Raw genomic sequence first — 12,202 nt, 5'->3', positions numbered from 1 at the left:
CTGAGGGAGATTGGGGCAATGAATGTTCAAGGTGTGTGTGCTCAATTACCACCCTGTGGGCACGAAGGGATAGCGCGGACTGAATCAGAGGGCTGGGTGTAGGCGGCCATCTGAATCGATGCGATATTGGAAAAACCCACTCCTGTACACTTCAGCAGTAGTGATGTGCGAGGACGTTTGACAGGCAGCGAGGCGGATCGGCAACAGGAGCCGGAGCGGCAAGCGTTGGCGGGGTGACCGCCCCGGGGGTCAGGAACCAGGGCCAGGGCATTTTGGCGGGATGCAGGCCACGTTGAGGCCCAATGGGACAAAAGGGCGCCGCCTTGCTGCCGTTTAGCCGCGGTGGTCTGCAAGTGTGACGACCCACTGCATTCTTCTCGCGTGGCGCTTCGCCGATTGAATTTTTGAAACGCCGCACCGGACCCGTCACGCGGTTTACACCAGTCCGGAGTGAACCGAAATCGCCCTCGCACGCGCGTTTCGCCACATGCCCACTAGAAATTACCCTCCCCCACCTTCTGCACCCACCTGCAACGCCATCCTCGCTGGGCCACAACGCAGCCCCGCCCTCGTCCGTCGCGCACGCCCCTTTCCTACACCACTTTTTCGCTTCGCTTCAAACAAGCACACAGTGTCCCCTCCCCGCCCGTATTCCTTCCAGCCCGTTGCAGTCCCTCTTTGCATAGTGCCTTCCCCTTTCTTCCTACCCCTCCCTTTCCCCCTCACCCCCCTTTTAACTTGTCCACGCCCTCACTTCCCCCGCGCGCAGGAATGGGTCTGCTCCCCCGTCTGCTCGCGGTCATCGGCCCATTGCTGCTTCTCTTCTTGTTCGCCATCGCGGATGCCGCCCGTCTCCCCTTCATCCACGTCCTCTCGCGTCAAACGAGTGTCCCTCGTGTGCCACCCAGTTTCAACCTCAATTCCGGTGGTCCTGATGTCGGCCGCTTCGTCGAAGACCTCCCATGGGTTTTGGGCGAAACCGCTGCGTCCGATATTCCCGACGCCTCCATCGGCGGTGCGGATGAAATCAACCTCCCCATGTACAACTCGCATCGCTTTGGTGTTGATGGCTCCACATGGGGTTATGACATTCCCGTCCGCAGGCCCGGTGTCTACGGCTGCACCGTCCATTTCGCGGAGACGGACTTCGCATCGTTCGAAGCTGGCGCGAGGGTCTTTGATATCCTTTTCTCTACGGCCAGCGGCAACCCAGTTCGCTTCAACAAGATAGACATTGTCGGGGAGCTCGGCGGTGCCGAATTCACTGTCCTTACGAAAACCGCCGAGCGTCTTGTCATCCCGGGCATCCTCTCCGTTCGTGCCATCCCGCGCAAAGGCGATGCCATCATATCTGGCCTTACATGCGAGCGCACCGGCGATTTGCCAGGCGGAGTGGCTCGAGATTTTGATACCAAACCTCCTATCCCGCTCAATGCCGTCGTCACTATTCCCATCGACCCGACCGCCGAAGCTGACCCTGTCATGCAAGAGGGCGTCATTGACGTCAACGCTGGTGGGGAAGCCGTTGGTCGCTTCCAGGCGGAAGACGACAGTTGGATCTTCGGCCCCACTTCGTTTTGGGATGGCCCTCCGGGAGTCGTCATCGGGGGAGCTGAGGAACGCAATGCCCCAGCCCTTATTTCTCAACGGTACGGTCTTGACGGTGCCGTGTGGGGTTACAGAATCCCTGTCGAGAAACCGGGCATTTATGCGTGCAGCGTCCATTTTGCAGAAACGGATTCGGCATCGTTTGCTGTAGGCGCGCGCATATTTGATGTCCGAATCATGGACGAGGTTATAACGGGAATTGACGTCTACGAAGAAGCTGGGCCAGCGCGATTTACGTCCGTTGTTAGAACATTTACTGATCTTAAGGTTGGGGATGAGCTCTTCTTGGAATTCACCCCTGTCAAAGGGGATGCCTTTTTGTCGGCTCTCACATGCGAAAAGACTGCGGAGCATGGCTCTAACGATCCGATGGCGGTTAACATCTCTGGTTCGGAATCTCCGGAAGCTAGCCCGATGAATCTTGATGCGTCCCCAGCGCTCGAAGAACCGGCCACATTCGCGAGTCCAGGCGTGGACCCCAGTGTAATCGCTTCACCAATGGCAGAATCTCCGTTTGAAGACATGCCCCCCAGTCCTCTCGGGGAACTAGAGACTGCTGATCCGTCGCCCATCCCAACTGTGTCAGCATCGAACATCGTCACAGTCACACCCGACCCGGATCCCACTCCTGAAGATCCTGAGAGCATTCTGGAACCGTCGCCTATTGACCCTCTTAATGGGCCCGTGGAGGGCACTACAAATACGGCAACACCGGACAGTGAATTGACTGCTGGGGACGGACAGCGTTCGGAAAAATATAGACTGCTAGGCTCTATCTCAGACACAAGCAGTTTCACTCCCCAGATGAAAGAAGTGTTGATCGCCGAGAGTCAGACGTTTACCTCCAGCGATTCAGAATGGGCCATGATTCACTTGCAAGAAGAAACAATTGAAGCCGTAACCCGTCAAGAGAAACTGCAACTCGTAACTCGCCAAGGCGCACGTGTTTATCAGATTGATCTCCAAGCCCTTTATCCATCACCTGAATATGAGGATGAAGTCCAGCGATTTAAGGAATTTGTATCCGAAGGAAGGTTGACGTTAGCGTTGCAGAACAGAGGAATTAGCAATCTAGCAATAAGTTTCGAAGAAGAACCCCCAGGCCAGAATCCACCTAGTAATTCGCCCGAAGCTTCCACTACATCGACCTCCAAAGTTGTTGGCATAGTCGTGGGATGCGTTCTTGGTGTGCTTTTGGTTGTTGCAGTGGGTGTCTTCGTAATAGTGCGAAGGAGCCACGGAATCGATGCGAGCCAGAATGGATTCGATGCACCACCGCCTGCCATGACAGAATCTGAGATATCATCGGTGATGGAAAGATCGGAAACAGCCGCGTCAGTCGAATACTTGGACGATGATTCCACCTTCACTGCAGCCACAAGTCGGGCTGGCGATCATATAGATCAGGTTGCGTTTGACAAAGACGTTTTCGGTCGGGGAACAGCAACCGGGTCGCATGGTGTATCCTAATGCGCAAGCGAGAGATGTCCGGAAAGCTGTTTGACTATTGGGAACCTAAATCCCGCTTTTTTAACTGTAAAGGGAGAACTGCTCTCTCCTGTAGATGTGGAGAAGTGCTCCTTGGAAGCTCGCTCTCTACATGCATTAACGATATTCAGATGCTGCCCGCTTCTTCGCGAGTCTTTGACCTAGTCCCTTAGTCATTGATCCGGTGATTCTTCTCTGTACATTTCCTATTGTTATTCTCGAGAGACTAATCGATAATTTCATTCGATAAAGATTCCGAGACCGTGCCGTATGGTCCACCTTCGGCAATCCCGGATTGCTGAATGCTCGTTGCTCGACCTGTGCACCCCGGCGATAGTGTAAATTCTGATAGAGCCTCTACATGCCACTCTCTTCGCCAGTCAAGGATTCTCGCTTGATTACGAAGCACTGTAGGCCCACGCGGCTGAATAGGTGCGCCGGTGTTGAACCTGCTTAATTCTGAATTTGTCCGTGAAGATGTTGGAGAGGCAATTGGTGAGGGAATCTCAGCAACCCCATCGAGAAGATGATCTTGACCGCGGTCTTTTCTGCGGTAATGGACGAAAACAACTAGTGCAGCACAGACCAATACAAGGCCCGTCAAAGACGATGCAAGAATGATACCAAACCTCTTCTCGCGGTCATTAGCATCGTGGTCCGATGACCCAAACTCGTCTTTACTATCTTCGGGCGGACCCTCTGCAGGTGAAGTTGGCTCCTTTCCGCTTTCCGACAATTGCGGCCCCGTGCCATCTGCTATGTCGTTTGCAGGTTCAACATCGAAAAGAGGAACCCTCGCGAATTTGATAGAGAGGGTCTGGTCACCTATCCGGTTGCGAAGGAAAGCGTTCAGATCACCACTAGTGATGCCCTTCTCTAGCGTCGCAATTTGCTCCCCTGCATCCAGTCGAGGTAATTGAGCGTGATACGTAACCAGGAAGGCCGTAGATTGTTGCCTTTGCATGGAACCACTTTCAGGTTGTGAGAAGTCCACAAGCCTCCAATCTCGTGGTGACGACTCTGTCGTGTTTGATGCAAAAGAGCGAATTGAATTGTCCACATCCAAATCAAAAGACTTGTCAGCACTTGAGACAGAAAATGGAATCTCGACCCAAATTTCATCCTTCCTTTCCTCGGGTGACATTGATGGGATAGCGGGAGCTACGTCTTCCTCCAAGTATGGATAGGGATAGGGTGATGGTAATATACTCGGTGTAATTATTATGTTGGAACCGTCATCTCCGTCGCCTTGATCTTCAGACTCTGATTTGGGGGCGCCACCGAAGCCTATCACACTCGACGCCGGAAGGGGTGATGATGGAAGTAAGGGAGTAAGTTCGGCTATTGGGGCATCGGTTGTTATCGAGATAACAATATCAGACGCATTCTTCTCGCTCATCTGGCCTTTGCCTATAGCCGGAGAAACGATGCCAACTTCTATCCCATCATTTCGAGACTCTGGGCGATTAGATGAGTCACCAGCAGTGCTTCGTGGTGGGACCGTAATCACAATAGTACCATCACTTTCACTGATATCACCGGGAGGGCTTGGCTCCACAAAGAACTCCGGCATGGGCTCAGGCGACGCGCTGGCCTCATTGTTGCCAGGAAGAGGTTGCGCTCCCACATCAAACTCATCATTTTGCTCGAGGGCAGCGCTATTAGAAGGCCACCCATGAGAAGGCGCAAGGTCTGGCTCATCATCATTGACAGTGACGCTTTGAGATTGCAGACCCGAAGGCTGGCTTTGAAGATCCGATTCTGGCGAGGGTTCCTCACTTTGTTCTGGGTCTGGGTGGCTTACTTCCTCCCCATTGTCTAGAGCAGGCACACTGAGGGATGCATCGGGGTGGTCGGAAATATCTTGCGATACGTCTTGCTGGTTGAGAGGTAAAGTGTTGTCAATTCCTGTGATGAGGGGTCCCAGCACGCCGTTCGACTCGAAAACAGCTTGATTTGCTATTGCTGTGGTCGCAACAGTACCGGAACCTGCAGCTCCTATGGGCTGCAAGAAGATCAATGTGAAAAGCGAAAAGAGTGCAGTGGCTGGGAAAGCCGGTCGCATTCTAACTCTAGCGCGCCAGAACGAGAAGGGGCGGACGTGGTATCGTAGATGAGCGTTTAAACAATAGGCGGAAGGTTTGAATCCGCCTCATGTGGAAAGGGCTTGAAGCAAGGCTACGTTTCATGGCAAGGAGCTGTGAGAGGGACTCCATTGAAAGCGATAGGGATGGGGGTGTGAAGGCTGGCGTGCGGTCGGTGGGCACTCATCCTTTTGAAATCGGATAATGAAGGCAGAGCCCTTCCCCATGCGGTCGCCACAAGGAGGGAATCGGCCTTGGGCGGGGACATGGACATTTACGGGATGCATGCATGATCGGGGGTTCATGAGGAAGGGCCAATGTGGCTTGGGCAGGAAACCACAGAGACGGTGTGGTTGTTGGAGCTCAAGATTTCTGGGGCTGCATCGAGCGGAGCTGATTTCGGTTGCAGATTCTCATGCTTTCTCGCATTCGAATGGGCTTGGCTATGCCGTGACGTGATCGCTGTCACGGATCAGATATTCGACAACTTGACTTTGTACAAATTCATAATTTCGATGGGCTCAGTGTAAGCTTCTCGAATTGCGTAAGAGTGTGACGTGTCGAGCCGCTGTCATGTCATGACTGGTTTAGTACCTTCACCACTTTCTCTGCGACATGTGCGGTGGGACCAATGACAGTGAGCCGTGGGCCACCTCACTCAACCGCCCCCCACGCTTCTGCCTCCTCCATGTAAGCCGGAGAACTGAGAAATGTCATTACCTTTCGCAAGGATGAAAAGTGTTAGGATATTGCGCATGCACAGCTCCGCTTATCTTCGGGCTCTAGACTTTCTGTTGTCGAGTATGGCCTGCCCAATCATACCGCACATCACTTACTGAGAGAATATTAATTGACAACGGCTGGAACGTCTGCGATACTTCCCCGTTGCTGTCATCCGTGTTGGAGAGCGGTGGAGGGGGTTGCTACCTGCTGATCTCAGCAGTTCTCAAGAACTGCGTATCAACGAACGAAACGTGATAGGCAGAGGTTGACGAAGGCATGTGAAGCTGCCATTATGTTTACTTGTTGCCGTCTCTCCACGCCATTGGATAGGAAGGGCATCACAACACACGTCGCTCACTGCTCTGCAGAAACCTATGATGCCAGTAGCAAACATGAAACTGAAGGCGCTCTCCACATGCAGAAACATAACTCTTTCTATCGTCCAAGAATTCACAGAGATCAACGAAGAACGTTTTTGCCCAACGGGATTGTGGCTGATGTTTCCTGACCTATAGGAATGATTTTAAGCACTGTCGCACCCGATCAATTCTTGAGTTTTTTGACGCCGGGAAATCCGTCACTCCACATCGTAAGGGATAAGCCTGAATTTCAGGCTTGAGGTGATATCGTTCCCTTTAATTTCTAAATGGCGCGGCCGTGCACAGGAACTGGTAGCCTGGTGAAAACTTTTTGTCAGTGCCAGCCATAGAATTGAAAGTTACGCATACATTTCGGGAAGCCATCCTCAACTATGAACCAGGGTTGTGCGGGCATATGGAAGTACGGGCAGGGTTGCCCGCGGGTATCGGGGCATGCACAAGTACACTTGGCATGCCCTTGGTACCCATGCCCGTCGTATATTCTGTAGCTGTACTGCACGGTTGCATACATGCCCTTGCAATTTTTTAAACTAAAATGCCCGTTTAGTGCACCCATGCCACCATGCCCGCGCATGTTCCGCCAAGTGTACTTTAATGCTGCCCGCTGTATGCTTCTAATTTTTTAAGTGCGAAATGCACTGGTGCACCCATGCCGGTCTAAAATTATTTTTGCGAGATGACCGCACACATGCCCTACTTTTCGTCGGGGGTTTTCCCACATGCACAGATACCCGCCATTTTCAGTTGTGGCACCAAATCACTTCGGATCAAGGCAGTGATACACAACAAGAACGGCGAACCGATCTGGAAATAATCTTGAATCGCAGAACAGCGTTCAAGATAGCGTGGCCCACATTACCCCGTCCATTTTCACCCGCCTCAATCATGCTACCAGACGAAGAAGAACATCTAGACCGCCCGTCGGAATCTCATCCGTCAAAAACCATAACTCCTATGCTTCCTCCGAACTTGGTGCAAGTCCAAGCCCCTCAAGTACTTCCAGACGCGCCTGTGTCATCAGCAGAATCTTTCAATACGCTAGCCTCTCTAGTTATACAAGGTCCAGTTCAGGATGAGTCTCATGTGCTCCTAAACGGCAATTCTTCTACTACAGCTACCGAACCGACCCGAACGGTGAACCTTAACGCCAGAAAAAACTTGCAAAATACATCATCACCAAGTGCACAAAACCAATCAACTGCTTCCGATGAGATAATTTTTGATTTCAATGATGCTTTGAAGCGATGTAAGCGGTATGCTTTGCAAAACAAGAAAGCAGCAGTATGGGGGGTTTTCGTGGAATTAGACAAGCATCTTTACTCTTGCATCATTTGCAAGCCCTGTACCAGTTCTATGGATGTGCGAGACAAGAGGGAGAAGAAGGAACTGATATCGTACAAAAGCAAAATTGGAACCAGTTCGTTAAGAAGACATGTACTTGGGCATCATACAGCCGAACATTCTGTTCCGGAAAAGCGTCTACTCGAATTCCAGGAAGGAGGATCACGTCGCAAGAAAAGAAGGACATCAAAAATGGATGGAAGTATCCTTAACACGTACCAGCAATATGCCAAAGCGTCCGAGAATCAAAAGCATCATGATCGAAAAGTCATATTGCTCATTGCAAAGTCATGTTTACCTCTTTCACTCGTCGAAAATGACTATTTCAAAAGCTACGTGCATAAGTTGAATCCAAGAGTTCGAATACCAGACCGACGCAGGTTGACAGACCAGTTGATTCCAGAATTTATCGAGTACTGAGAAGAGACGTTTGTAACCCAAAACTGGATTCTATGAAAACCTTGTCGATTACTTTCGACTTGTGGATGAGTCGGGGTTGTGAGGACATTTTTGATCTGGTGGTTCATGGCATGGATGACACTTTCCAGCAGCATCAAGGTCACTTACGGATGGTTGAGTGCAGTTCTATAACTGGGGTATATTTGGCATCAGTTCTGAAGACCGAGTTGAAGAAACATAATCTCATGAACCGTGTTGTAGCTTGCGTGAAGGACGGTGGGTCAAATTTACGATCCTGCACAACTATTCTGCAGGGCTTAGTGCGTTGTGACTTCTTGGATCTCGATACCTGCTTTGAAGATCCTTGCTTTGCCTATGTGTTAAGTAATGCCTGCAATGCAGCTTTGCACAATTCCGTCGACGACGGACTGGCTCTCATTGACGCAAAAAAGGCGAGAGCTTCTTTGCAGAAATGCATTACGTGGACCAAGAAGAGTGCGAAAGGCAGAGACGCTTGGTTTGCTTCCTGCCGTGCAAAGGGAAGGAAAGAGAGAGTGATGCCAACTCCAGTCAAGACACGATTCGTCACGTCTGTAGTGATGATGAGTATGTTGCTGCTGTATCGGGATGCCGTAGAGCACTGCTATTCTAACCAAGAGAAGTTGGATTTAAGGCAGCGTGTCCCTTCTACCGAAATATGGGAAATTATAAGGGTCATGGTCGACACGCTTGGACCAATAATGAAGACTTGCGTTCTCAGTCACACCCGTAACGGATGTTTTATTAGCGATGCAGTCGCCAAATTCGCAAATCTGTACATTTTCTACTCACAAATTGAGCCGACGACAAGTGTACTAGCAAAACGAGACTCTGCTCAGAGAGATTCTACTTTTGAGGATCAACTTTTGAAATACAAGAAGAGATTGGCGTTGTGTATTAAGGAGAGCTTGGAGAAAATAGTGCGTCCTCTTATTTCTTTTCAAGGAATTCGAGAAAAGTACGTTCATCATTTTGTGGCTTTGGTTGTTGACCCAGAATTCAAATCTTTAAGAAGTCCATTCATGAGACTTCATGTCGGAAACGCGTCTGCGGGAAGGGCTTTGGCTAGGCTGTATGACCAGGAGGTCGTGATTCCCCTTCTGGGATCAATTTACGAAGTGCTGAATACAACCCGAGCCGATGAGGTCAAGATAGAGGATGACCAAAACATACAAACAGATGCTTCAGAGCCGATCTTTCTTTCCAAAGACGGTTTATCTTGTGTTAGAGATACATCTGAAAGATCTCCTTCCGTAGTCCCGAATGATGCTGTGCAAGATACAGAGGAGTACGCAGACGTGGAAGATTGTTTTGTTGTTGAACCCCCCGAGACAGAACATCACAAGGTTTAGAAATCTATGGAACACGAACTGAAGTCGTTCAGGTGCGATGTCTTCAATAAGAAAACGGAAACAAAGTTGATATGGCTTGCGTCACGCCGTACGAAGTACCCACATGTCGTCGCCCTTGCACAGCAAATTCTTTCAATTCCAGCCACCCAAATCGAGAACGAAAGAGTTTTCAGTCTGGCTGGCAGAATTGCATCCCCCAGTCGAAACAGAATCTCGACTGAAAACATAGATAATCTTGTATCTATAGTCCGAAACTATCCTCACAACCATGCGGAGCGCTCAGATGAAGTCCACTCTTTCGAAGAGTTTAGTGATTTTCTGGTTGTCAAGGAGGAAAAGGACGATCTTGACTTAGCTGTAGATGAATCCAAGGCAGATGTTGAGGACTATTCGTGTACTACTTCTAGAAGTATCTAGCTAGATATGCCACTTTGCCTAATTGCGATTGAGTTCCTGTGCGTGAAATGCATGAGTGAAAAAATAAATGAATCTGAGCCAAAAAGCATTTTGAAGCCACCCGCGCGATCCGGTTTTCAACCTTCCCCTTGCTGTCTATTGAACATTATCTGTTAGAAAAATGAGTGACGCCTGAATTCAGACTCTCATCCATGCTCAAGCCACGAAGATGTTCGGCGGATGCCTAGAAAACAACTACAAGTGAAACTTGAGTGGGTCATAAAATAAGAATCAGACTCCAAAGGACAGCTTCTTTCTCGCACGGACTCCCCGAAGGGATTTTAGCGAAAATGCTGTGGCCGGAATTGAACCCGCGACCTCGGAGCGATAAATTTCTCTCGTCCCACTGGGCTGCGAGGTCTTGTGAAACATATCGATTTTTTTGTTAATTTATATTACATACCCACGCGGGCATGGTCACTGTAGCCCGATTTCAGACAAACCGCTCCCCGACCTCCAAGAAGAGACCACGCGCACTTCCGTAACCGCCCTTCATCCTACACCCGCTGTGCCCACACCAGCACTCTCCCGAACCGACCTCCCTCCGACTCCAGACATCACCGAAGGCCAAGTACTACTTGCTGCTCGATCTCTCAATCCCACGTCCGCAGCCGGGCCAGATCGCCTCTCGCTCCGCCTGCTGCAGCTGCTCGCTCGCACGACCGTCACTCCCGAGGCCGGAGTTACCGGTCTTTCGGCCCTCACCCGCCTGGTGCGGCGACTCGCCCGAGGCGATATCCCGGATAGCACAGCCTCCCTCCTGGCTGCGTCAACCCTGATCCCCCTCCAGCCGCGCCCCGGGAAGCTCCGCCCCATTGCCGTGGGGCAGGCACTTCGCCGCCTCGTAACAAAGGTCCTTCCCCCCCGCCGCAATTGATGATACCGGCGATCGCCTGGCCCCGGAACAGCTCGCCAATGGCGTCCCATCGGGAATGGACGCCATTGTCCATGATTGTTGTATGCTCCTGGCGCGACACGGTCGCAACCCCAACTACGTGCTCGTCTCTGTTGACGCACAAAACGCGTTCAACAGCTTTAGCCGTCAGTCTATGCTCAACCGTCTCACTCTGGAAACACCTAGCCTTGCCCTCTTCCTCAACCTCATCTATGGCCGCACTGTTCCCGACCTCGTGCTACCGTCTTCCCCACGGGTCATTCTTAAAAGTTGTGAAGGAACCCAACAGGGCGACCCTGCTGGAATGCTCCTTTTCTCCATAGCGCTCCACCGCATCACCCGCGAATGCAGCCTCCTGCTCAACCGCTGCTACGCCGATGACGGTACACTAATTGGTACTATCCCGGCGGTTACAAAAGCACTCCGCATACTTCACACATTTGGCCCCAGCATGGGATTCCCCATGAACATTTCTAAATGTCGCGCTTTCTGGCCCACAACTGAGCCGTCACTTCTCGAATCCCTCACCATGTCGTTCCCCTTACACATCTCACAAGAAGGCGGAATTGCTCTTCTGTGCGCCCCGTTAGGCACAGATGAATTCATGAGGTCATTCTTGGAGGAAAAAATTGAGGCAGTGTCAAACTCCCTCACATTGCTCGACAGCATTCCCGATGCCCGTATACGTTTCCATTTGCATCGAGTATCAGGATCCGTGTGCCGCGTCGAGCATGTGTTCCGCCTCACACCACCTCGCATTTCGCTCCCAAGCGCAATTCGGTTTGATCAAAGTCAAAAATCCGCCTACTCCCGGTTCAATCATGTCACGCTTTCTCCGTCCATATCTTCCCAGATTGGCCTCCCCTTCCGTTTGGGTGGTCATGGTTTCACGCCACTGGCCCCGTTTGTGCACGCATCTCACGCTGCAAGTTTAATTGAATCCGCAAAAGCACGCATTCGCGGACCTTCGAACCCTACAGTGCCATTCTACCGCGGAATGGCACGGAAGCATCTAGTGCATGTACTGCGCTCCTTGAACCCCGGGGTCGAAACTCGAGGGATCCTCGCCACGCATTCTAATCTGGGCCCCTTCGAACCGCAAGCTTTATTGGAACGACCTGAAAGAGTACATTTTAAACTATATCAGGCGCTCCATGGAGCCTTTTCGCGCATGTATTGAGAAACGAGAGAGTGGGATCGACAGCCTAACCCAACCGATCATACGGCAGCCTCTGTACGCCGTCGCGCCAGCTAAAACTCTCTAATTACTCCTGGTGCGGCCTCCGTCCTCTGCGCTCACCCATCTCTGACCTCGCGAGTTTCAAGTGCCGTGTGGTCCGTTATGCTTCGGCGACACCTCGACACGCCTGTGTGCGACGATTCACGGGCCCCCCTACAATGCTCTCACTGTGGCCGCGCGATGGACAAACGTGGCGA

At 51.4% G+C, this 12,202-nt stretch overlaps 3 protein-coding genes; all 3 read left to right on the top strand.

Annotated features, from left to right (window-relative positions):
* The first annotated feature begins 487 nt into the window (after positions 1 to 487).
* CHC_T00003073001 (hypothetical protein) lies at positions 488 to 1,231 on the top strand. Its single transcript, XM_005714902.1, has one exon. The coding sequence runs from the start codon at positions 488 to 490 to the stop codon at positions 1,229 to 1,231; it is 744 nt and encodes a 247-aa protein (XP_005714959.1).
* Positions 1,232 to 1,482: 251 nt separating this feature from the next.
* CHC_T00003072001 (hypothetical protein) lies at positions 1,483 to 3,363 on the top strand. XM_005714901.1 is given in 2 exon segments: positions 1,483 to 3,078; positions 3,079 to 3,363. 1 exon segment carries the CDS (start codon positions 1,483 to 1,485, stop codon positions 3,076 to 3,078), a length of 1,596 nt encoding a protein of 531 aa, XP_005714958.1. The 3' UTR covers positions 3,079 to 3,363.
* Positions 3,364 to 4,058: 695 nt separating this feature from the next.
* CHC_T00003071001 (hypothetical protein) lies at positions 4,059 to 4,283 on the top strand. Its single transcript, XM_005714900.1, has one exon. The coding sequence runs from the start codon at positions 4,059 to 4,061 to the stop codon at positions 4,281 to 4,283; it is 225 nt and encodes a 74-aa protein (XP_005714957.1).
* The last annotated feature ends 7,919 nt before the right edge of the window (positions 4,284 to 12,202 follow it).

The sequence above is a fragment of the Chondrus crispus genome, genomic scaffold (genome assembly GCF_000350225.1).
Source record: "Chondrus crispus Stackhouse genomic scaffold, scaffold_17, whole genome shotgun sequence".
Taxonomy (NCBI): Eukaryota; Rhodophyta; class Florideophyceae; order Gigartinales; family Gigartinaceae; genus Chondrus; species Chondrus crispus.
This window is presented reverse-complemented; position numbering and strand designations above follow the sequence as displayed.

Excerpts from the sequence above, each read along its gene's own strand:
- CHC_T00003071001 (XM_005714900.1), top strand. The coding sequence starts at position 4,059 with ATGGAACCACTTTCAGGTTGTGAGAAGTCCACAAGCCTCCAATCTCGT.
- CHC_T00003073001 (XM_005714902.1), top strand. The coding sequence starts at position 488 with ATGCCCACTAGAAATTACCCTCCCCCACCTTCTGCACCCACCTGCAAC.
- CHC_T00003072001 (XM_005714901.1), top strand. The coding sequence starts at position 1,483 with ATGCAAGAGGGCGTCATTGACGTCAACGCTGGTGGGGAAGCCGTTGGT.